The 26963-nt window shown below is 36.0% G+C and overlaps 1 protein-coding gene across 4 annotated transcripts in view; it reads left to right on the top strand.

The window, feature by feature from the left end:
* LOC120426464 (monocarboxylate transporter 12-like) overlaps nt 1-26963 on the top strand; it is a 362289-nt gene that overhangs the window by 252650 nt on the left and 82676 nt on the right. The window contains exon 2 of one of the 4 annotated variants that reach the window (XM_052706461.1): nt 6921-7500. The exons of 2 other annotated variants lie outside the window; for them this stretch is intronic. In XM_052706461.1, the coding sequence (XP_052562421.1) occupies nt 7077-7500 (424 nt within the window). In that variant the 5' untranslated portion in view covers nt 6921-7076. Of the gene's footprint in view, nt 1-6724; nt 7501-26963 lie in introns of those variants that run through there. One more of the 4 variants, XM_052706462.1, reaches the window with a different exon arrangement.

Below are 26963 nucleotides of genomic sequence, written 5' to 3'. Positions count from 1 at the left end.
AAGGGGGGAAACAAAGTTCGGAACGTCGACAACATCCCATAAAACATATCCACTAGAAGCAAGCTGCCAATAAATTTGTGCGGTTTTGGCTTGTTTGTGTCGATCGCTCGCGGGCCTGACGTCGTCGCCGGTTCCACTTGTCCGCGTGGCGGGTTTAATTTGACCTACTTTGGCATGGTTTGGACAGCGGAGTCCTTTTTTGTGTTACCCACGTGCTGGCAGCACTGCCGCCAGATTATTTTATTATTGTTTTAGTTTTTATGACGGCTTTTGGTTTGTGGAAGCCTTCGCCGGGATTGTGACAGTTTTTGGTTTCGGAAGGACGAACAGGATTTTCCCTCCGGAGGCCGTAGAAAAACTCTCACCGGATTAGCCGGTGAAGTGGAAAAGCGGTTTCCGGTTCGTAAAATTCTAATTTTGTAGAACAATGTCTAAGCGAAGGATTTTTGGGGGAAGGACCTTTTTGATAACAGTTTTGCCTTCGTCACTGAGGAAAGCCAGTAGAAAATAGTAGTTTATGCAACAAGAAGCAAAAAGAGGATTTTTTCAGCACGAGTCGTACATTTATCCAACGAGGTTCACCGAGTTGGATAAATACGAAGAGTGCTGAAAAAATCAAGTTTTGCAAAGAGTTCCATGCAACATTTTTTGCAACTCCAAAAAAAAAAAAAAAAAAAAAAAAACGCATTTGAGTGCTGAAAAGTAGAACTTTCAGCATTGATTTTGAAAAGTGTTGCTATTCGATTCTGTTATTTTTGGTACAGAAAAGTAGGCTATTTCGTCGTTCAAGAATGACAGGAAAAGTTAATAGTTTCATGACGGAATTGCAAAAAGGATCTTTTTGCAACTTCGTTGTGAAACTACTTACCTTTCTTGTCATTTTAGGAAAACGATACAACCTTCTTTTCAACGCCAATAATAACAGTACTAAAATAGTAGTTTATGCAACAAGTTGCAAAAAGAGGATTTTTTCAGCACGAGTCGTACATTTATCCAACGAGGTTCACCGAGTTGGATAAATACGAAGAGTGCTGAAAAAATCAAGTTTTGCAACGAGTGCCATACAACATTTTTTGCAATTCCGAAAAACACACACTGAGTGAAATTTTATGTCAAATTTTCATGTATTTTGTCAATAAATCGTTTAAATAAAAAAAATGTTGAAAAGTGTTACTTTTCGAAACAAGTGCTGAAAAGTTAAACTTTTCAGCACCCATTTGAGTGCTGAAAAGTAGAACTTTTCAGCATTTATTTTAAAAAGTGGTGCTATTCGATTCTGTTATTTTTGGTACAGAAAAGTAGGCTATTTCGTCGTTCAAGAATGACAGGAAAAGTAAGTAGTTTCACGACGGAATTGCAAAAAGTAACTTTCAGCATACACTTGAGTTACGGGTATGAATCTTCAAGCAATTTCAATATGGCGACTTGTATCAGAAGAAAGTGAGGCATTTTAGCTAGTTCTCACTGTTCTGTGTTCTGCGTGCACGTCCGCAAACATCGACCAAACACATACTAAGACAAAGCTGCACCAAGAGAGTTATCTACGTGCGCATGTATTGCGTGTACGTACACGATGGATTTCTAGGTTAAAATTTGTACCCGCCAGCAAAAACAAATGGTAAGCTAGTGTGCGTGAGATCGGGCTTAGATAACTCTAGAGGCAAATAGAGTTATCTAAGCCCGATCTCACGCACACTAGCACGCCATTTGTTTTGCTGGCCGGTACAAAATTTAACCTCAATCTTTTTTGTGTACGTACACGCAATACATGCGCACGTAGATAACTCTATATGCGGTTTTGAAAAAACAAATAACAAAACCAACTTTGAAGTGTAGTTCGACTGTCAAACTTGTAATTCGTTGCTGATTTGTTCGAAAATTTGTTAAAAATAATAAGTTTTTTTGCAGCACCTCTTTTGGACAGGCATTTTTGTTATCACCTTCTGGTTCCTTGGATTGGCTATGGATAATTTCACAGTGTAATAAACAGGGTAGCTACCACCACGTGGCGCCACTGTTTCGATTGAGAAAATGATACAGGTTTTTCAGACGAGTTTCAATCCCGTGCTTGAGTGCATTGACATTGACCCTCTCAGGCCATGCCTACGTCATTTTACCCAGCCTGTTTAATCCGGAACCTGTTACCGGTGGACACCTGGGGACATTTCCGGAATAAGCAAGAAACCATATCATGTGACAAATCAAACTTCATGAAATTTATAACTACAGTCTAGACTCGATTATCCGAAGGCCATGGAAAAATTTCACTTCGAATAATCGAAACTTCGGATAATCAAAACACTTGCTGACCCCTAAACGGCGCATAAATGATTTAGAATTTTTAATTCTAAGATGGCGGCCAATATGGCGGTGATGAAATATTGAAAAATTATATTTTTTTTTAATAGGCAATCGACTGTTCAAATTTGACTAAAATAGGGTCGCAGAACTTGAATTTGATGTTAAAAACAAGAAAAAGAAGAAAAAAACGTTTTTTTTGTTTGTTCGTGATTCGATTATCCGGAGTCTCATACAAACCTTCGGATAAGGCCGATGCAAATATTTAAAAAAGTTTTTGTCCCTCGGCCCTGGCCGAGGTCAAGGGGGGGGCAAAAAAATAAAAAAATATAACAATTTAAATAACAAGCCATAGTCTTCACATTTAAATGAAAAAAGTGTTTTAAAATACATTTTACACTAGTTCAGTTGTTTTGCAATCTCTAGTTTTCAAAAAATCTAAGATCTGACAAAAATAAAAATTGCATCGAAATTTTCAAAAAAATAAGATTTTTAATAATGTATTTTAATTTTATTTCAGCTGGTTGCACTTGAATTTTCATTGAAATTTTGAAGTTTATTGTGAAAATATTTTTTTTGCCCCCTGATTTTTCGGGCCAATTTTAAAGGGGGGGGGGGGGGGTGACAAAAACTTTTAAAAATATTTGTACCAGCCTAATCAAACTTTGAATAATCGAAACTTCAGATAATCGAGGCTTCGGATAATCGAGTCTGGGCTGTATGACCATCTAAGACAGGGGTGCTCAAAGTTTTTGAATGGCGGGCCAAATTTGAAGCTCACATGAGCTTGCGGGCCATATGAGAAAAAACTGATTTTTCTTCAATTTAAATCTGTAAAACTAAAAACAAAATATGAGAAAACAAAAAAATAAAATCTTTTGTACAAAAAAAAGCCTCCAATCAATTGGATTTTTTTAATTAAAATCAGAAAATAAAAAAAAAATACCAGCATAAACATTATTCATCTGCTTTTCATTGCAACTTTCGTTATATTTGTGAAATCACGATTGTTAAAATCGTAATTTCACAAATATAATGAAAATTTTAAAGTTTTATTTAAATTGATTTTTTTTATTTATTTTTTTATTATATTTTAAAAGGGGTGACACAAACTTTGTAAAAGAGTACAATTTAGTTTTTAAATTTTATGCAATCTTAATTATAAATATTTGCTTGAGAATTTTTCGAAAATTATTCCTCCAATGGTAATAAAATTTCAATAAATATTTGATGAAAAAAAAACATTTTTCCTCTTTTTAACCACATTTAAACCTGTTACGAAACGTGGCATTATCTTAACCTTAATTTCCAGGAATTATAAAATCACTTAATGTGAAGACTTCCATCGTTGCCATGATTTTTCGTTCAAAGATATACATTTTGCGTCCCTATCAATATTTTGACAAAATTCCTTCTACAAGTTGTTTAGAATAGTGCTCTACACATGCTGATTCCTTTTGGTAACGATTATCCTTGCAAAGGTATGGAAATCGTCGTCCTTCAGTGGCTTCAAGAAGGTAACAACCGGCACATGTTGATTCATTTTGGCTCGCGGGCCTTACTTTAGTCACCCCTGATCTAAGATCATGCCGACTTCATCAGTTCGTTGCCGTCGTGCTAACTTGTCGTACGTGCATTTTGGGCCAAATTGAGTTAAGAACGCCATTTTGTGCAGCTCACAATGCCTCGTCTTTTGACCTTCACATATTTTTGTCACGTTTCATATGAAAGAAGTTTCAATCTTGTCGTGCTATCTTGTCACTCCCTGAAAATTGATGTAAGTGCGACAAAGGGCAGAGGGATTTCAGGTCAGAACACGTTTGACGCACGTACAAGTTAGACTACCGTAAACATTTATAATTATAACTCGGGACTCCGGAAACCAAATACAACCAAACTTCGGGGCAATAGAGTTATCTAAGGCCGATCTCACGCACACTAGCACACCATTTGTTTTTCTGGCCGGCACAAAATTTAACCTCAATCTTTTTCGTGTACGTACACGCAAAACACGCGCAGGCAGATAACTCTATGCACAGAATGGTCAACCAAACAAAACGTGTTTGTTATTGTTTACATTGCGTGCTTTCGTTTTTGTTTAGTCAAGGTCAAACATTAAAACGCGTTTTTCTCGAAACGTCGAAATTGCGGGTGCGACAAGATAGCACGACGACGTCGAGTTACCGATTGTCCCCAAGACAAATCAATGGATAAATTGGTTTTTATAAAGGTACAAATTGAACGATAAATTGATTTTGCGCATGTGGAATAGAATACACATCGTTGATATTTGTATTCAAAACTGGCTGAAAACTTTAAAATTTTGATTAAAATATTTTATTCGCTAAATTTTCAAGTAATCGTCAAAATTTTTTAAAACTTGTTAAGTATTGATAACCTTAGTTAATAATCCACTTTTGCCTATCTTTTTATAAATGACATGCAAAAAAGTTGACCTTGCCGATGACAGTTTCCGAAGAAGATTACGAAGATTAGCCATGTAATTAATTGGAGCACAACGATACCAATTTAACCCTCGCACAAAAAGTGGAGAAGAAAACTTACCCAGTACCAGTTCACGACCCAACATCGCCAGCAAGGAAGAGTGTTCCTTTTCCGAAGATCAATTAATCATATCGAAGATACTGACTGGCATCGAATTTCCCTTTTTCATCGCCTTTCCCCAAAAAAAAACTCGTACCATAGGAGATCCTGGGGCATTTGTTTAACTGCATCGTTTACTAAAATAACACTAATGAATGTTCATGAACTAAATTTCCACATTAATTGGAATCTCATCTGTATGTATTTATGTATTTTTTCTACATTTTGATTGAAAATTGGTTCATTTATCATGCATTTTTTTCAATTAAGACTTAAATTTCAAAGTTTACTAATATTTAAATTTTTACATATTGAAGCAAATTCCGTGTTAAAAATATTTTGTAACCAGATTTTTTCAAGTGTTTTCCGTAAATTTCCGAATTTCTCCTACCCAGCAAAATAAAAACGGTTGCCCGGAATGAAAGTAGCACCATCAATATCATTAAAATGATTGACTTGGACTCCGAAGCGACCGGGGCGCGCTGCTGTCAACACGCCAATACTTTTGGATCCATTATATTTCATCCCAAAACCGAGACCACGACGAGAGGGGCGGAGGAAGAAACTATGGAGGTTTGACATAGCACAGCAAAAAAGTGGCCATCCTTTGATCAGTTTTGGAGGCGAAATTTGACGCCACGGCGCAGCAGAAAAAAAAGCTAAATTGCTCACTTTAGGCTCAAATTACCTCGCGCTTTTACTTAACGGGTTGAAGTTTTTTTTTTGGCTTGTCCTTCAACACTTGGGCTAAATTTAGTTCGGTTTTCATCGCTTTTTTTTGAGTGGAATCTTATCAGATATGGTGACTGTGAAATTGATAATTGTTTTTTGGGTTGCAATTGAATTCGTTCCATATGGGCAGAACTATTGCAAAATCTGAAATAATTTATCATACCTCAGATTTAACAACAAACACATCAAACTACACTCAGTCGATTTAAAATATCCGAGCCGAACCAGCGTTTATGGCTGAAAAACTCTGAAAAAACGGAAAATTTAAAAAAAAAATTACACTTTATATTGCAAACACAGAAATTTGATTGAGAGAGATTCAGCAAACAAAATTGGAAGGAAAAAATATAATTCTACAGTAAATTTTCAAAACTACCTTTAAGTCATAAGTTTCCTTTTGAAAATTTAATCTAGAATTGACAAATCGTCGCTGTCGTGTTAACTTGTCGTACGTGCATTTTGGGTCAAATTGAGTTAAGAACGCCATTTTGTGCAGCTCACAATGCCTCGCCTTTTGACCTCCACAGATCCCCAAAATTCGATTTCAATCCTGAGATATTCAATAAAAACCAAAAAACTTCGTGCATTGTTGGCGCTCTTCATATGAAAGAAGTTTCAATCTTGTCATGCTATCTTGAAACAGCAAGAAAATTGATGTAAGTGCGACAATTGGCCAAAGAGATTACAGGTCAGAACGCGTTTGACACAGGTACAAGCTCGACCAAATGGTCAACCAAACAAAACGTGTTTGTTATTGTTTACATTGCGTGCTCTTGTTTTTGCTTATTCAAGGTCAAACATTAAAACGCGTTTTTCTCGAAACGTCAAAAAGTGACAAACGACAAGATAGCACGACAGCGTCGAAATGACAATTCTAAATATCGTGGATAGGGTGAAACCATATACGTTTTTCTTGAAATTTGAACATTTATATTTATAATTATCTCGAGATTAAACCCTATAAGTATCACGTGCGTGTAAATATCTACATATCAGGCCACCCGTTTCAGTAACGAAACAAATCTCAACCTGTGCAGCATGAAATCACATATTTTTGTTCCTTGGGGCACACATTTTGAATAATTGAAAATAAGCATGAAACAACGCACCGAACACCAAGGTCCTGCGTATGATAAGGTTAAACGCCTGAAGAAATAATTTCCATTTTAACGGCAACACTGTGTTGCGGTGCAATCACGGGGCAATTTAAAACAACGCGAAAATAATTATCGTCAGTCGTGGCTACATGGCTATAAAATTACCATGAATACATCATTTTGCCGTAGCACCTGAAGATCGGAAGAGAAAACGAAGAAGAGGACGTTACTGAAAGTCCAACATGAATAGTGTCAGTGAAAAACGGTTCCAATTCCGGATCGCACTTCCGGTTTAAGTGAAATTCCAAAGTGTTCAAGTGAAGAAAAAAAAAATCGAAGAAAATAATGTCCTTCTCGTCGAACGACACGATGCGGCCACTGGCCCTGCAGCGGTCCCAGTCGTTGCCCCAGCTCAACTCCCGGGAAGACTCGGGCGTGGGCCTCAGCGGGACCGGGTCGTGCAGCGGAATCAACAACATCGGCTACGAGTCGTCGGCCGGTTCCGGAGGGCATCACCATCGGCACCATCGGCACCACCACCACCGGCACTACCGGAACGAGGTGAAGATTCCGTACGGAACCCGGCTGGTGGCCGATCTGCGCCAGTTGATGACCCTCCGGCAGCACTACTACCCGGAGGGAGGCTGGGGATGGTTGCTCACGGTGATCGGATTTACGATCCACTGCATCTGCCACGGGTTGCACCTGTCGGCGGGGGTGTTTATGATGGAAATGGCCGCCATCTTTCGCCAGCAACCAGTCGCAGCAGGTAGGTTTGATTTATTTATTATGGTAAACAAGACATAATGCTTCGCAAAACTATTGATTTCGTGATAGAAAATACACAGCAAAAAATCCGATGGTAAAATCGCATGCAAAAGCATGCACATCACCTTCGTCAACATAAACACTAAATATTACACGCTGCATGTACAATTTTTGCAAACACAAAAAAAAAGTTTCAATCGACGGGATTTAAACCCAGCATCAACAGTGAGGGCTGGTGCCTTAGCCCACTCGGCCATCAGACCGATGGAAAGCTGAAAGGATAAACGCATATATGAGCTTGACATTTCGATCAAGTAGGTTTCCCATACTGATGGGCTACATATTTCAGAGTGTAAAATCACATAAAATTGCATAAAATAATGCAATATTTATTTTACACCCAGGCCTTTTACACGCAGCTGGATTACTACTTTTTTAGCTGTGTACTTGGCGGGACAATTATGCGTAGAAATGCAACAATGGGACAAACAGACTTGGAGTTGTTTTTAATGAGTTTCCGAACAAAGTACTGGATTTCATGTGTTTTTTTTCTAAAAGTATACGTCAAACCAAATTGAAAAATGACAAAAAGTCAAAATCATCCAAAAATGACATGAGACAATTATGCGTATACGTCTATAGAACGGCAGTATGTGTGACATAACTGTTTTGACAAGCGTTCCTACACTTGTGCGAAGTTTTCATAAGAGTTTTCAGGTGTACAAATGATAAAGTACAAACACAAAAAGGTTGTCAGATCTTCAATCATTGAGGCAGATTTAAAAGGTAGATCCGGACATCATTTTCATCCAAATATCTGAAATCCGGCCTAAAAAAGTGTATAATTAGTGACATTATTAGTGCACAGAAAAAATAAACTGATAAAATTATAAAATAGGATAGACCGTTTTGGGGAAAATCGCCGAAAATGTGCAATTTTTGGATCACTTTAATATGAATAGAATCAACCTATTTTTTAGTTTTGAGAGGTATTGGTCCCTATTAAAATATTTTGTCAGTAAAAAACGCGTTTTGAAAAAAAAAAAAGTGTTTGATTTTTTGTAAGTATTTTTAATTGACCTGGCCTTGTAGGTGGATCAATCTTGACAAAAAAATGCGTATCTCTAAAACCCTTTTTAAAGAATTTGATTGACAAATGATAGTCCACTTTGTCCTGAATCCTCTGAGATTATGTAGGGGAAATATACCCATTTTAAGCCTAATAAGCGATTGTGTTTGAATGATGCTGGATAATCTGGAGTGTTCCTTGAAACTTACTAAAACCAAGATTACCATAGAGTAGAGCAACTTTTTGTGAACATTTCTGTATATTTTCACTTTTACTAAAAAATATTCTATTCCTTCTACAAGTACTTAAAAAAATATTTCCCAGGATTATTCTAATCGAATGAGAATGCACTGGGCCATGCCATTTATCAATTTTCAGCTTAGTTCTGTTTTCTTTCAGCGCTCTTTTGGGTCTTTTTAATGCTGCCATTTGTGACGAAATTTTAATCGAACACTCACGAGAAGTACATAGCATTAATAGAAAAAGTTTCCTGGCATCACTGCCTCACTCCAACAGGCGCTGCTGCCCAGTCAAATCAATCCGAATTCTGAAACGGAATCTTATTAGAATCGTACACAAATTCCGTTTGAAACGCAACAACCGGTTCGAACTCGGAACCGGTTGTTGCGTTTGAAAAATTCGGATTGAGTGTTGGCGGTGTTGGTAGCCAATCTTTGTTATTTATTTGTTCGCCTCTCGCTCGGTTTTATTCAGCCTTCGAGCCTTCGATTTGCTCCAGTCACACGGTGAGAATTTGGCTGCCTAAGTTTGGGTATATTTTGAGGTTGGCGTGTATATCAGACCATCTCTCAAAATGTCTGACAGGTTTCACTTGTATTTTGGTTTGTAATAATAAACAACGAGAAAAAAAGATTGTAGTTCCATCAATAAATTCAAATCTTGTGGATAAAATCTACCCTAGACAATTTATTGTTTATCATTAAACACCACCCATGTAAACGTCAATAAATTGTACCCGCTCTCTGACACACACACACACACACACACACACACACACACACACACACACACACACACACACACACACACACACACACACACACACACACACACACACACACACACACACTGAATAACGGGTCAAAGAGCATACATCACCGTTGGCTCCAGCATAAAACCGTTTCATTTGCAACGATGACAGCGATTTTGCACGGTTGCACGACACCACAATGAAAATGGCTGGCTGCATTTGGCTGCATCGCGTGGTCAATATGCGGACCGCCTGCAGTCACGTGGCATTGGACCACCTCTGTGACACCCACAGTATATGGATTCTAAATGGTCATAAATCTTGACGGACATTTAATTTCGGGCTACGATGGATAAATGAGAATTTGAATTACAAAAGTGGAACATCCGCTGTACTTTTTAACTACTCATCGTATAACAAACATAAACTGCTTAAAATTGGGAGGTTTTATTAACATAAATATTAGAATAAGTGAAATGTTCATGATTTATTTACGGTACTCAAAAATGTAAATATTTTACACAAAGTAAACAGCAATATCTTTTCCTACCTTCTGCAAATCACACTTTTACGAAAACAAACATTTTTTACACATCCTCCACTCACAAATCCACAAGTGCAAAACATTTCAGCCCGGTGGCCAACCGACGAGCAGCGCCTGAATAATTCATGAATTATTCAAAACCGAGAAATGAGCTTTATAATGTTAAACAAACATCAAGCAAACGGGGGCGCGCGCGCCAAAACGGAGCAGCTTCGAACGGCCAGATTTAGCGAAACAAGAGCATCAAATCAGAAGCCAGACATCATGTGGTATTAGGAAGAGAGCAAAAAACAGTGCTACATCAAAAACCCGACCAATGGCGGTGCCTTTATCGAGCCATTTAGATCAATTTATTTGACTAATGTTCACTAGATTAGCTCTTGGGTACTGGAAGAGGAAATCGGTTTTACAGCTTGATTCGTTTAGGTTTTTGATGCCAAAATAATTCGGAACATGTTGGCTAAATATTGAAAAGAAGAAAAAACTGAAAAATACAATATTTATTTATCAACCCTGAAAATATCAAAAAAATATTTAGAACTTGAATGATTTCATTTCGATGAACTTTTGAAAACACTGGAACACTTTTAAGACGTTATCGGTCCTCAAAAGTCCTAGAATACAGATCTCGGAGTCTACCGCCATAACAACATGATTATACCAAGATTTTAAAAGAGGATTTTGCATTATACAACGCTATGAACTCTTTGGACCACTTTTGTGAAGTTCTGGGTCTTCCAAAACTCTTAGGGACATCACTGAATAGGAATCACAATTGCGACTTTGGTAGAATCATGTTGTTTAGACGATAGACTCCCAATCTGTATTCATGAACAGTTTTTTTTCGACGACCCGGAATATCCCATAAATGTGGTCCAAAGAGATTCAATATTGACAAACCTTATCTATAAAAAAAAATAATTAAGGCAAGTCGATGTAAACTGAGTTGAAAATGAACATCAGTAAATTCCCAGCATCGTCAAAATTTCCCCCTTCTAAAAACTTCAACTCTTAAACCGGTGATTTAGCATTTTCCATTGGACAAAAAAGTAGACCGAATCGGCAAAACTCAAAAAGTTCCTGTCGGGTTTTCTTGATCCTACCGCAACGCCTCAGCAAAGTTGACGACACTCAATAATTGTGTGTATCGGGCATACAATTCCCGGGGTGGAAAGGGAGACACGATGGATGCAAATAAAACCCTTCATCAGTGTCAAGCCATTTCATTGACAGCTCGACAGGACTTGGTTTTCGAGTGAGTGATGCTTGTGTCTACAGTAGGCAGCAAAATGCTGTGGTGGAAATGTTACAAAAATTATAAGTAACGAATCACTAGAATATTATCCCAGAAACAAACCTTGTATTGATATCTAATAATTATGAAGTAACAATTCGCGATTCCGTTTGTGCCGAATGAAATTGATCCACAAGCCTCGAACAGTACTGTAATGCTACCCAAGGCTCTATCGAAGGAGGCCATTAGTCGTGCTTGATGGCGCGTGAACATCGTTTTGCCTCCGTATACGAGATATAATCCTGGCAAACGTCAATTTGAGCTGCTACTTGTCGGTGAGAAAAGCCTAAAATGAGCATAGCAATAGACCTGTAACTTTTGAAAAATGTATATTTTTTAAATAATCTTATACTAAAATATTATAAATTAGCATAGCATAGCATAGCATAGCATTGGTGTTTATACTAAAATATTATAAATTATCTAAAAAGTTAACAATGGCGCTGAAGCATTTCTGCGCGAAGTCAGACGATTCTATTAGATTTTATTTTTTATATATATATATTTTTTTAAATTTGGCAAAAGAAGTCATTTTGCACCATTGATTCGTAAACAAAAGTTTCCATTAGTGCGTCCATCCCGGGAATTCCCGGGACAAAATTCCCAGGATTTTTCCAAAACCGGGAATTCCTGAATCTCGGAATTTTTATTTAAATTTGTCCCGGAAATTCCCGAAACTGAAAAAAAAAACAAATTATGGTCTACATACATAGTAAGCACAATTAACCGATTAATCGATAGGAAATTTAAAGCATTAAAATTTGTATTCAGCTTAGAGCGTCCAATTTCCCGGGGTTACGAAAATCGGGAAATCCCGGGAATTCGCGTGATTTTTTTTTTTTTGAAAATTGTTGTGATCTTGGTTTTTACTAATATTATGCAAATAAATTGTAAAGGACGTCAACATTAATGGTTTAAATATGTGTAAAGATCAATTAACAGCTTGACTGCATGTAAAAAATTATTCAACTACAAGAAAATGTATTTTTGGATTTTTGATGAGAAATATTTTTTATCAATGTGTTTAAACTGTGAGTAAAATGAATCCATAATCCTCATAAAATATCTTTTAAACTAGACCAGTTTATTGAAATGAGAAAAAAAACATGCAGAAATTATGTTTTTCATGACAAATACTGGTTTTAGCTCTTGACCAAATGGTAAAGATTTTTAGTGTTTGTTTTACTCCAAACAACCCAATGTTTTCAAATATTTGAAGCAAACTTTGAATATGTTTTTGCATTTTTTTTTAGAACAAACAATAGAAAGTAATTTTTCAATGATTTTTTTTTGTGTTATTATGCAACATGTTTTAAATCATACGATAAATTAACATCATTCCACAAAAAGTCTTCTATTTTTTAACATTTAACCCTCTAACACCTGTAGTTGCACCAGTGCTCCATAATTCTACTTCAAATTGAAATTTCTTTAGTACTAGGTATTCAACCAATTGAATTAATTATTTTTGCACAAATTCGATTTTCATCTCATTTGATCATGGTTAACAAAAACGTAAAAAAATCTCAATTATAATTTGGAGGTAAGGAGATTATATTGTTTTGATGAAATAACATCAATCTGTTTAATGCTTACCTAATTGTAATAATTTAATACTCATTAAGCAAGACCTTTTCCCAGTTGCTTCAAAAATTAATATCATCAGAAATAATTCTGATATCATAATTCCTGATAATCTGATTAATTATATATAAACCAAACAATACATTGTTTGGTATTTTGTCTATTTGTTTTATATATTTTTAATTAAAGACTGGGTTTTATATTTAAGTAAAAAATTAATTTTAAAAAAATATCATATTAAATTATTTTTCATCAAACACCGGCATCTTGGGCAAATCAGGACAAATGTAACGATTAAAAATGTGAATCTGATGAAAATTTTCCAAAAACTGATAAAAAATTACCATTTCCTGAAGAAATATTACACTTTTTTTTGAGTGACGGGATCGAAGTAGTCTACGATCAGACCCACTGAGAATTTCGGCTTGAGCCTCGAGTCGATCTGGCTCGAGGCTCGAGCCAAACTTCTCAGTGGGGAGAAAGACGTCAAAATTTTCGCTGCTGCTTTTGCCATTGATTTGTTTTTTTCGTTCCAAAAGTTAAAAGTGGTTCCGGATCTAATCAGTGAAGAGTTTAAAGAACAGTTCTCGATAGTTCTGAATGCATGCCAAGATCCTGGGCGGATGATTTACCTTTTTTGGAGGAAACACGGAATCCCTCAACCCAGCAGCAACAGGAGAAGAAAAACGTCGTTGGAAGCGGTTCAAGTCACAGACGATGAAATCTTTACAATGAAAGCCGGAAGTTCGTGTTTCAAATTTCTTGAAAACTGAAATGGACCAGGACTTGATTCCAATTTGGTGAGCCCGTTCCGATTTCGTACTTATTTATTACTGCTTTTCAAATTACTGATATGTACCAACCAATGCCCACACGTAGAAAAATAAGGCATATTTGAATCAACAAAACATTTTGTTGATTTGAAAATCAAGATTTTTGTTGAATCAACGCTAAACGTCAAAGCAACTTTTTCAAAACAACAAAAGATTTTTGTGGAATTGAGAAAATCAAGGTTTGTTTCAACGCAAAATCGGCGCTGATAATATTCAACAAAATTTTTTTTGAAACAAACCTCGTTCAGGCTGATTCTACAAAACATTTTTCTGCGTGCACTACTTCATTCGTCGGTGAAGTATCCCTTCAAACCCTTTCCCTTTCCAAATCCGGATATCTTGAAGGTCGTCTTAGTTCTTAGGCATCTCTATAGGGTATCCAATCATCACATTCCTCCCCCACTTCCCCCGTTGATCGTGAGGAGTCGACCAAAAGGACAAATGAATGGTGATGTGTCATTCGGCACATGCCTGACGCATTTATTTTCCTTATCGGCGCCAACCTAGTTATTGCGAGCTTTATGCTCGACTACGGTCAACCCAGCTAAGCTAAGCTAAATATTACAATATTTTTGACACAAAATCTTTCACCATTCCCTGATGAATATTACCATCATGTTTTCTGTGTATCTGTTTAAGCCATTTTTTTTAATAATGTTTTGAATGCGTTCGGTTTAAACAGGAACATAACAAATCAGTACAGTAGTACACCAATTTCCAAATTTACTGCTCTAAAATCTCCTGACCTATTCAGACTGTAGTCCCCAGTTGGCGGTAGTAGTTTTAAGGTGAAGCCGTTGATTATTTTCGAAGAAAATTGATCATCACTATAAAATATTCTGTATCAAATTCAATTTAACAAATTTCTGCACCAAAATGAATCAGCATGTGCTGGTTGTTGCCTTCTTGAAGCCACTGAAAGAATTTTTGATCTAAACCAATTGTGTTTCGAAATTTATATAATTTTGTGGTACAATCATTGACATCCTAGTTGGCATTCATTGATTGGAATGGAATAATTGTTACCAAAAGTTACCAAACAACTTGTTGAAGGAATTTTGTCAAAATATTGAAAGCGACGCAAAATTTATATCTTTGAACGAAAAATCATAAAAATGATGGAAGTCTTCACGTTTAGATAATTTGTAAAATATATTTAAAATTTTACATTGACTGGTGTCATTTTATTTGTTGTTGCTTCTTGTTTTTTGTAGATATTTTCAAAGAAATTTTGCATGCATTTCTAGTCTTGTCATTTAAAAACCATATAATTCATGTTCTGCGACCTCCTTTTAGTCAAATTTTAATAGGGAATTGCGTATTAAATTGGAAAAAAGCATATTTTTAATATTTCATCACAGCCATTTTGGTCGCCATGTGTTGTATTTAAAAATGTTGAATCACTTTAGAGTAATTTAGGTGTTATACTTAAACTCGAGTCTGGACTGTAAATGAAATATAATATTGAAATTAAAAATCCAATGCACAACAAAGAACAAAAACAACCATTATTAATTTCTTTAAAGCAGTTTATAAAGTGTCATCCTTGTTTAGATTATCATCAATTAATATTATTGAGCCAATTCTATGATTTTAAGCTTGAAAAATATAACAAATATTTGAAAACATAGATTTTATAACTATTTTAAAAATTTCCCGGGATCACAGGAATTCCCGGGATTTCAATAATATTTTTCCCGTTTCCCGGGAAATTCAAAACCCGGGAAATTTGGACGCCCTAGTTTTCCTACAATTTAAGAAGCATACAAAAAAGGATGTGCAAATATTCTAAAATCTGTATTTTCAGATCGATTTGGTGTCTTTACACGGATAGAAATTCTGTAAACAAATCCGGTAGCTCTATTTATTTTCCTAAGTCGATAACATAATGTCCAAAATTGAAACAAATGTTGAGGTTTTTGGAAACATTTCAAAATTTACAAATTCAGCAACCCCAGATTTTTTTACAATTGAATTGATACAATTTTTTACAATCAATTGTAAAATTGTCAAATATTTTCGAAAAAATATTAAACAAACTTGCAACTAACATTTTAAAAAGAAAATGCATGTTGCATCTGTGCTAAACCTGCGTAAAAAAACAGCATCAAAAAGTGTAATATCTCATTGGCAATGCAATGAAATTAACAGCAAACACTTCATCCCGTACAAGTAACGGTGTGTCATAACTAATGAACACATTATGATGAAAATGATTCAATTAAAAATATCAGTTATCGCCCTGCGAGGAGGGAAGGGAAGAGGGCAAAAAAGTTGCACCCAGCAAGTCCATAATTACCAATGTAGTACCTGCAGATGCCCGTTCCGGAGGAGGACGTGGAGAAAAAGGCTCCGGCCAACCGTTTGATTAGTCATCCCTTTATGCTGTCCATTCACTCATAAAACTCCCGTACAGCCACCGCCGGGCTTGTCCACCCCGGGGCTGTGAGCAAGAGAGCAGACCGGCGATAAATCACAACAAGTTGCACTTTTTTGCCATCTCGCTGGCGTTGTTTCAACGGTCACGGTGTTTCAAAATCGTTCATTATGAAAAAAAATGTGTAGGTAATCTACTGTTTGAAAAGCTTTACGCACCCTTGAGTGTGTTGAAATACTAGTTATGAGGACTATAACTAAGTTTTGCCCAAAATCCACGTGCATCTGCAAATGAAATTCAGTAATCTAGGCCCAGTGTAGAAAATAGTAGTTTATGCAACAAGTTACAAAAAGAGGATTTTTTCAGCACGATTCGTACATTTATCCAACGAGGTTTACCGAGTTGGATAAATACGACGAGTGATGAAAAATCAACTTTTGCAACGAGGTCCATACAACGTTTTTTTTGCAATTCCGAAAAACACCCTTTGAACAGAATTATAGGACAAATGTCCATGCATTGAGTCAAAGAATCGTGTAATTCAAAAAAATGTTGAAAAGTACAAATTTTCCAAACAAGTATCCATATCTGTGCTGAAAAGTAGAACTTTTCAGCATTTGTTTTGATAGGGGTTACTATTCCATTCTGTTATTTTTGGTACAGAAAAGTAGGCTGTTTCGTTGTTCAAGAATGACAGGAAATGTAAGTAGTTTCACGACGGAATTACAAAAATATAATTTAACTCAAAAATTAAGAGGCAGTATTTGTAGATTCTGCTCGGTTTGTTCTAGAGGTCGTATCGAGGTGCTCCGATTTGGATGAAACTTTCAGCGTTTGTTTGTCTATGCATGAGATGAACTAATGCCAAATATGAGCCCTCTACGACAAAGGGAAGTGGGGTAAAACGGGCATTGAAGTTTGAGGTCCAAAACACATGAAAAATCTTAAAATTGCTCGCATTTCCGTAAGACTTCATCAATTCCAACTCTCTTAAATGCATTCGAAAGGTCTTTTGAAGCCCTTCAAAATGTGCTATAGACATCCAGGATTGGTTTGACTTTTCCTCATAGCTTTTGCAAATTACTGTTAAAAATGGATTTTTTTAAAACCTTAATAACTTTTGGCAACAGCCTCCAACACCCATACTCCCATTTCCCATTTCCCATTTCCAATCAAATTCAAAATTCCAACACCTCAATCTAATGTAAAATTTTCTGAGGATTCCAAATATGTCAAAATTGAGACCAAAAAGTGCCGCTATGGAGGCCTAAAGAGCAAAAACTAACGTTGTAAAATGTTTGTTCTAGAAAAATCGAAAAACTATGAGAAAAACTGCGATTGGCCAAAAAGTTAATACCGTAGGCTTATAGTCCATAAAATTCCCTAACTTTTGACCTATGGGAGTATGGGTGTTGGAGGCTGTTGCCAAAAGTTATTAAGGTTTTAAAAAAATCCATTTTTAACAGTAATTTGCAAAAGCTATGAGAAAAAGTCAAACCAATCCTGGATGTCTATAGCACATTTTGAAGGGCTTCAAAAGACCTTTCGAATGCATTTAAGAGAGTTGGAATTGATGAAGTTTTACGGAAATGCGAGCAATTTTAAGATTTTTCATGTGTTTTGGACCTCAAACTTCAATGCCCGTTTTACCCCACTTCCCTTTGTCGTAGAGGGCTAATATTTGGCATGAGTTCATCTCATGCATAGACAAACAAACGCTGAAAGTTTCATCCAAATCGGAGAACCTCGATACGACCTGTTTCACATCGGTGAAAAACTCGCTCTTAATAACTCCTAATGCAAACATCGATCGAGCTCTCACAGTCCTTGCGAAATATGTTGACTGACATATCGGGCGGTCAGTCAAAAAACAAGCTAGAAGTCGCCTGACAAAAAAAAACATTTGCTAGAAAGAAATAGCTGATCTATTGCAAACAAATCCGCAGCTGCCATGTAAACAAACTTTGAATGTGTTGGTAAATTTCTGACTAGAAAGCCTTATATTTTTGTTCAAGAAAACAAATCTAAGCCCACCGTGACAAAGCTTTCCCCACTCCCTCGTGTGCTCCATGGACCAGTAAGGTACTTTTTCCCTGCAGAAAAAATGGCTTTTATTTATATTTTATTTATTTAATTTATAACTTATCGTTTAAGCACTTGCACTCTCGACCCAACCAACAACGAACATCAGGGTGCGAAATGTTGCAAATTGTGTGCAATTTGAGCTGACTGCGTCGGTCAATTGGCCACATCGCATGTTCCGAACCTGGATCAGCTGTCCCATGCAGCAAAAAAAAAAGAGTAAAAATCATCGACGCGTTTCGTTTCGCGAGTGGAGATTTATGTATAATTTAAAAATCACTTTTTTGCCAGCTCCAGACTGGCTCCAACGCAAAATAACACGGCGCGGGTCGGACGCTTGGACGCCGCCGGAGAGGTTTTCCACCCGTTTTTAATGTGGTATTAATAAAGCAATAAAAGACGCTTTTTTTTTGTGCGGACCACGCCGGGGCTTGGAGTCGAGGCAAAAAATATGGACAAATACGATAAATATTGTGGCCAAGCCTAATGAATTATTAAACAAATTACACGCACACGTGAGTTCGACTGGTGCGGTTGGGATCGAGTTTTATTTTTTACTCTGCAAATAAATAACCGTATAATTTACAAGCAACCGCCACCGTAGTTGAGCGATTATGTAAGATACTTTTGATTGAAAGATACAAAGTGAAGCTGGAAGGCAGACAGATGTTGTCAATTTTATAGTTTTATTTGGTTTTTTACTAATCTTTTTGCTCACGTTTGAAAGAAACATAATTTCCATAACTATTTGTTCTTTTAATTTGGACCGTCTATTTTTTGCCAAATGTCGTAATAGAGTTTTGACTGATTTTATGAAGGACAACATTGAAAAATGGCCTCAATTTAACCTACTGCAAGGCATGGTTGAAAAAAAATATGGCATGAATTTAGATCGTTTTTTTTTCGTTTAATACGATTCATGGGGCAGAGTTTATGAAAACGATCACAGATTTAATCTACGTTTCTCTAATGTTTAGATTGATATTAGCCATCTTTACCGTCTTTAACCTTTCCTTAACATGGTTTGAATTATTATCTGTTGTTTATGCTCATCGTCCCTCAAAACTTCATCATTACTTTCAAGTTATTTTTCTATTTTTGATTGCTGAGTATTTTTACTTTCTTTGTTTAGATTGATATTTTTCGGCGAATAATAACACGATTTTTAAAAGTTTTTTCTTACGTTTCGGCTTACTTTTCTCATTTCGGCCATCATCAGAATCTTAAAACCCTTCTTCCAGCTGCTACTCCTCCTGCTGGGTTGAAAAATCGTGTTATTATTACCCGAAAAATATCAATCTAAACAAAGAAAGTTACTTTCAAGTTGCGTATGCCACATGGTTTCAAGATGAATTTGAAAAGTAGTTTTTAAAAAAGTTCTTAAAAATGTAAGGGAGCGTTCTTTCATTACGTAACGCAAAAAAAAAAGATTTAACTTTTCAATAGGGCATATCCATAGATGTAAACAAGCGGCCTACTCCTCTGAAAGGGGACATTTTAACCAACTTTCTCCATCAAAACATTTTAGGTATATTCAAGTTTCATACACTCAAAATACTATTCACCACAATGCTGCATGAAAATTCCGGTGGCAGATAATTTTCAGTCCGAAACAACGGTTTACATGAATCATGCAACTGTCGCAGTGCATTCATGTCAACCCAACTTGATTTGCACGCAGCCTTCACCCACACAACCAAATGCTGCGTGAAACTCATGCCTGAAAAATCGGGGGCGTGGCATGCAGTCATCTGTTTCTTGGTTTGCATGAAATTCTTGTTATATCCACGTGGAAAATGCTTTGGAAAAAAATCACTAGCATTTTCATGCAACATTGAAGTGAAAAGTCATGGTGATGAATGAATTTGCGTGAAAATCCTGTCTGCAAATTTTGAGTCGGGCGTGCAAGTCTGGGACAGTCAGTTAGCTGCTGATTGTCATCAACTGAACATGGTTTCAGTTTTTTTTCTGTTTGTGCCGGAACAATCTAGCGCTGTTTTTTCGAAGTGAGATTATGAAGTGCAATAGTAAGTATTTTGCCCACAGTGTCATCGTGTTTTGCTTAACTTTTTTATATTATTTGTTTATTTTCTAGGCCACGAAAACCGAAGTTCCAGAGCAACAACGTCGGTGCAAATCACCGACAACAAAGCCAAGCGCAACTTGAAGCCGGAGGTGAGCTAGGCTCACCCGGTCCAGGACATGGGAGTCAAACAAGCTAAGAAGGTAATAAAGGCACTGGTCGCGTGCGGCAGAAGGTGAGGATCGCTAAGAAAGCCTCCCTGGATCCGCGTTCCGCAAGTGATAAACCGAAACAAGAACCAAGAGTGCTGTGTGAAATTATTCTTTGAAAATGTTTCCTGAACCAGAAAATAGCAGAAAAGTATGTTGTGATTTATAGTGTTTTATGTGAAGTGAACAAGATTTTATGTTGAAGTGTTATTAAATTTGGTAAATAAAAAAATGTCAAAAGAGCAACCTTTTTTTTCTTTGATAAGTAATCACAAAACGCAAAAAAGATTACTACTAACAAATCCTAGAACAAATCACAAGACACTCGAATAAAAACGCATGAAAATCAAGCGAATACATTCTACTGCACATGAGGATCACGTTAAAATCCAATAAAAAGCACAGGACAATGCGGTGGAAGCTACATGAAAGTCCGGTGAAATTCATCATAGGCACATGCAAACTTGCTTTCAATGTGTGTGTCAGCTGGTTTTCGGTATGCATGAATTTCATGACACAATCGCATGAGAAAAGGTTTGGAAAAAATCCACATACCTTTTCATGCAGCATTGTGGTGAACAGTTTTTTGAGTGTAATTACAATTGTTTACGGTAGTCGGGCATGTACGTGTGTCAAACGCGTTCTGACATGAAATTCATTTGGTCAGTTTTCGGACTTACAGCAATGTTCAGGATGTATCAAGATCAGAGCTGAAAATGTCAGGGGTCCAGACGCGAAAATCGGCGACGCATACACGATTTTTTCAGATCCATTCACTGAACCGCAAAACCGTGACATAAACAAACCCGACTCAGTCGTGAGTGCCCTAGCTCACTGAGCAGCTACAATGCGAGGCAGTAGTCGACCAACGCTCATTCGACGTTGCACGCACACACATAAAGAAACAAGTTTTTACACAAAAAGTTGGGATTTATGCCGGGAAATGTAATTTTGAATATAAGTTATAAGTGTTTTGCACAGTCTAGAACCATTCAATTGTTTAAAAATAGTCAAAATAGTGTTTAAAGAGGATTTTACGAGTCAGTCATACGACACGAATTGAGTGAGTGTAGCTCATTTTTTCACGTCTCTCATTCTCCAGCAGCCGACCGGCACGAGTCAGGCAGCAGTGGTTGAACGGACACAGTAGGTTTACAGTCAGATGCTAGCAGTGAACTGACATTTTGGTTTGCTTCATGTGTACGCTGGGTTGAAAACATTTTGCAGGCCTGATCAAGATAGCACGTCAAGATTGAAACTTCTTTCATGAGCAATTCTCTGAGATTTCGGATATTAGATTTTTGTTGTTTTTTAATCCAGCTGAAATTTTTTTCGTGCCTTCGGTAGCCCAAAGAAGAGCAGTTCTCTAGGATTTCAGTCATTCGATTTTTTTTTGTATTTTTTAATCCGGCTGAAACTTTTTTGGTGCCTTCGGTATGCACAAAGAAGCCATTTTGCATCATTAGTTTGTCCATATAATTTTCCATACAAATTTGGCAGCTGTCCATACAAAAATGATGTATGAAAATTCAAAAATCTGTATCATTTGAAGGGATTTTTTGATCAATTTGGTGTCTTCGGCAAAGTTGTAGGCATGGATACGGACTACACTGGAAAAAAATGATACACGGTAAAAAAATATTTGGTGATTATTTAATTTGACTTTTTATCACAAAAGCTTGATTTGCAAAAAAACACTATTTTTAATTCTTTTATTTTTTGATATGTTTTAGAGAACATAAAATGCCAACTTTTCAGAAATTTCTGGGTTGTGCAAAAAATCATTGACCGAGTTATGATTTTTTTAATCAAAACTGATTTTTTGAAAAAATCGAAATTCTGGTCGCAAAAATTTTTCAACCTCATTTTTCGATGTAAAATCAAATTTGCAATCAAAAAATACTTTAGTGAAATTTTGATAAAGTGCACCGTTTTCAAGTTAAATCCATTTTTAAGTGACTTTTTTTAAAATATTCTCAGTTTTTCATTTTTTTAAATTAGTGCAAATGTTTGCCCACTTTTGAAAAAAATATTTTTGAAAAGCCAAGAAAATTCTCTATATTTTGCTTCTTCGGTCTTTGTTGATACGACCTTTAGTTGCTGAGATATTGCAATGCAAAGGTTTAAAAACAGGAAAATTAAAGTTTTCTAAGTCTCACCCCACAGCCCACCATTTTTCAATGTCGATATCTCAGCAACTAAAGGTCCGATATTCAATGTTAAAATATGAAACATTTGTGAAATTTTCCGATCTTTTCGAAAACAATATTTTCAAAATTTTCAAATCAAGACAAACATTTCAAAAAGGCCAAACATTCAGTATTACGCCCTTTTAAAATGTTAGTCTTGATTTGAAAATTTTGAAAATATTTTTTTCGAAAAGATCGGAAAATTTCACAAATGTTTCATATTTTAACATTGTAAATCGAAAAATTTCACGAATGTTTAATACTTTAACTTTGAAAATCGGACTATTAGTTGCTGAAATATCGACCTTAGGTGGGTTGTTTACAGCAATTCCCCACGAAAACAGCAAGAAAAAAACAAAAGTGCTCGGGTGGGGCTCAACATTTTTCGGGGGGTTACATGGCCGAAATAATTAGACCCCTATTTTTTTTTTGTTTGGCCATAAGGGTGACCTACGCCGTTTTAGGGTAGTCCGAAAAATTGCCATTTTCGTAGATTTTAGTGAAAACCACTTTTTTCAAAAAAACATAACTCATGGCGGAGAGTTATGTTTTCTTGAAAAAAGTGGTCAACCGATTTTGACTGTCTTATACGCAAATGAAAGGTGATAAGAAAAATAGTGTGAAGTCTCAAAAATCTAGCCTAGCGTATGTAAAGGTCTATAATAAGTTGTCTTGACGGTGACGGGACCAAAGAGCCTATGTCTGGAAATATTTTTATCAGATTCCTCGGACAATTTTATATAATATACTAAAAAATGGGAGGATTTCATTAACAGGAGTCCGAGATATGATTTTTTTAAATAAGATCCGTGTTTTTCGACGGGAAAATGACGAAATCGGCAAAAAATCAACTTTTTTTCACTAAAATTGCGAAAACTTGCAAATTTCAGCGATGACCTATACATGTTTGGGTACCAAAAGTTGCGTCTTTCAATTTCGTTTTTTTTTTCAATGATCCGCAGTATAATGGACTATTGAAGAAAGAATTTGCTAAACATATTGTAAACGAAGCTAAATTTATATCATCAAACACAATATAATCACAATGATGTTAGTCGTCACCTTAACGATGTATAAAAAAGCAAAACTTAGATATCATAAGAAAATACATCCTTCTTCAAACGTTTTTGTGTTAACCAAAAGAAACGAACAATGTTCCCGAATGATAAATGTACTCTCTCAGGTTGTCCAAACAGTCACTGTTTTTATGGCGCTTGGAACCCCCCGGAAATTCGCTGGGCAAATCTTGCCAGCAATTCCACGATGTGTACCTGCCTGCATCCACCTCTGTTCCATAATTGGAAAACAGTTCTGCGCCAATCGAAAGCTCACTCGCACAATTCATGAATAATCATCATCATTCGCTTAATATGAACCGACGATGATGCTTTGATGCATAAAAATAGCTCTTCTGGCACGCAGAGAAATATTCGCATTCGCAATGAAGTGGAACTGAATTGAAGTGTGTCCGTCAACGATTTTCCATCGCGCTTTTTGTACGATTATGAATTCTCTTGGACATGAGTGATGAACGCACACGTGCGTTGGGCTTTTGCGCCGTACAGTGAAACCTGGATGGTGGGACACCTTTCAGTTTATAGGTTATTCGTTGTACGAAAAAACGGTTTAATTTGAGATATACAATTGAAACTTTAAAACTTGATGCATTATTGCCACTTGTCATACAAATGAAATCCTGGAAGTGATGCATTTGGCAAACCTCTTGCATTGTTTAAAGAGAGTGTAAATTTAAAAACTCCTTGTCTACCCAACAATGTTTTACTGTAGGTAAAAAAGGAACCAAGTCTATCAATGACATACCGCGTGGTGGAAAATATGGGAATGGCCAGGTTTGGGAAATGTATGGCATTACTGGATACGCATTTTACAAGACTCGTCGTCGTCGTCGTCGCTGTGATTGAGCAGATTGTGGCGGACAAGAAAATTTTGCGCCGGGAGGTGTCCCCAGGCCAGGCCAGGCTCATAAAGCTCGGTATTTGTCGTCTCGTTGTGGCCTAGTTTGGAATGTGGATCGATCCGTGAGGACCGGTTTGGCCGTGGACACTTTTTTCAGTGTGTCGCTGCTTAGGAGTAAATCTTTTTGTGCGTTGTACTATTCACAACAAGTGTGGAAAAAGTGAACCGCGCGCGCACAGGTGAAGAAAGGCAAGGGGTTTCCAGCATCGTGTCAGACTGGTCACTAATCCGGAATTACTTGGAATTTGAGCAAGTAATTCTGTAATTCTAGATTTACTGAGTAATTCCAGAGTAATCCTGGTAATTCTTAATAATCCCAGTAATCCTGGTAATTCCATGATTCTTTTTTGTGAAAACATACTTCGGAAAATAATAAAATAAAAGCAAATAACTGTTAAAAAGAAAATTTCGACTCTAATTTGATTCTATTTAATGCCTATTAATTTTTATGTAAGAAATCATAGTTTTAGCTAGTACGGGTCATTCGGATTATGAGTAAGTAATTCAGTAATTCCAGATTTACTTAGCAAATCTGCAGTAATTCCTGTAATTCTGGAATTACCTAGTAATTCCGTAGTAATTAGTGTAATTCCATAGTTACTCAGTAATTCGTGTATTTCCCATCAATTCAACAAAGAAAAAAAGTTGAATTATACAATGTTGAAAATTTGGTAGGTTGAATATTACCTCTTTTTTGAGTAAAAAAAATTGTGTAAAAAATTGTGTAAACCTGATGAATATTCATCAAAAACTGATGCAAATTCATCATTTTCTGAGGTAAAATTAATCTTTTTTTTTACACAAGATCTGTCACCATTTCTTGATGAATATTACCATATTTTTTTCTGTGAAGTGACTACTAGTAATTCTTCAAAGGTAAATCGGCAGAATGCATTTTGCTTTTCCTTGATTCCTTGATTTCCTTTTCGGAACGTCCGCAAATTTGGATGTTCTCTAATTCAAATGTATTCGGATGAAAAAGCACTCAAACGTCAAAATCAGTTGTGACCCCATTATTCGATGATTTCCAAGTAGGGTGTCCAATTTTCCCGGGTTTTAAGTTTTCCGGAAAACGGAAAAAAAATATTTTTTAATTCAGGGAATCTTTGGAAAACGTCATAAAATTTATGTTTTCTTAATATTTGTCATGTTTAAAATCATACTATTAGCTCAAAACTATTAATATCAATCTTAACAAGGATAGCACTTTTAAATAGTTTTATAGATGTTTTTTTGTTCTTTTTTGTGCTTTGAATTTTAAATGCACTCAAACGCCAATATCATTTGTCAAACTGTTGTTGATGTTTACCAAATTGTTCGATGATTTTCAAACAGGACGTCAAATTTCCAGGTTTTGAGTTTCCGGGAAAACGGGAAAAATATTTATATATTCCCGGGAAGTTTTTGAAAATGTCATAAATTCTATGTTTTATATTTGCTATGTTTTTCAAGCTTTAAATTTATAGAATTAGCTCAATACTATTATTATCAATCTAAACAAGGATAGCAGTTTTTAGATAACTTAAACAATATTTTTTGCTCTCTGTTGTGCTTTGAATTTTAAATGCACCAAAATTCTAATTCAAATTAAATAAGTATTTTTTTTATTTCTATATGACATGACTAAAACAGCTTAAAAAAATTGTTTAAGATGGCTAAAAAACAAAAATGACAACAAATCAAATGGTATCAATTAATGTAAAATTTTAGAAAAGTTTTAAATTATAAATTGTTATACTAATGTAATTTCCAGGCCGAATAAACATATTTGTTTGATTCCGGGAATTCCTCGTACAACACATAAAAATCCCGGGAATTTTGTGCCAGGAATTCCCGGGTTGGACGCACTATTGCCAAGCACGTGGTTTTGTGCGTTTGACAGCTATCATTCGATCCAATTCCAAAGACTTTTCTCTAAATGCTGGAAGCTAGGCAGTAATTCCAAGTTATTTTTATAAATTTGAGCAATTCTGTGTGGTTTCTGGAAATCCCAAGTAATTCTGGGAAATCATGGTAATTCGTGATATATTGCCAGTAATCCTGGTAATGCCATTTAGACTGGTCAGTAATCCTTGATGCTGGAAACCCCTTGAAGAAAGGTATAACTCGGGCTTAACTTGTCGGGGCTAATCGAATGTGAACGGTTGCCTGTGAGTGAGCACCAGAAAACGAGCCGCGTGGAAAAGTATGCTGATGATCGGAGCTAACGGAATATGTTATTCAATGATTACTGAATAAAGGCATAACAATGTTTATAAATTATCTGGTTCAAATAATGATACCATATTATCA

Source organism: Culex pipiens, chromosome 1, assembly GCF_016801865.2.
Source record: "Culex pipiens pallens isolate TS chromosome 1, TS_CPP_V2, whole genome shotgun sequence".
NCBI lineage: Eukaryota > Metazoa > Arthropoda > Insecta > Diptera > Culicidae > Culex > Culex pipiens.
This window is presented reverse-complemented; position numbering and strand designations above follow the sequence as displayed.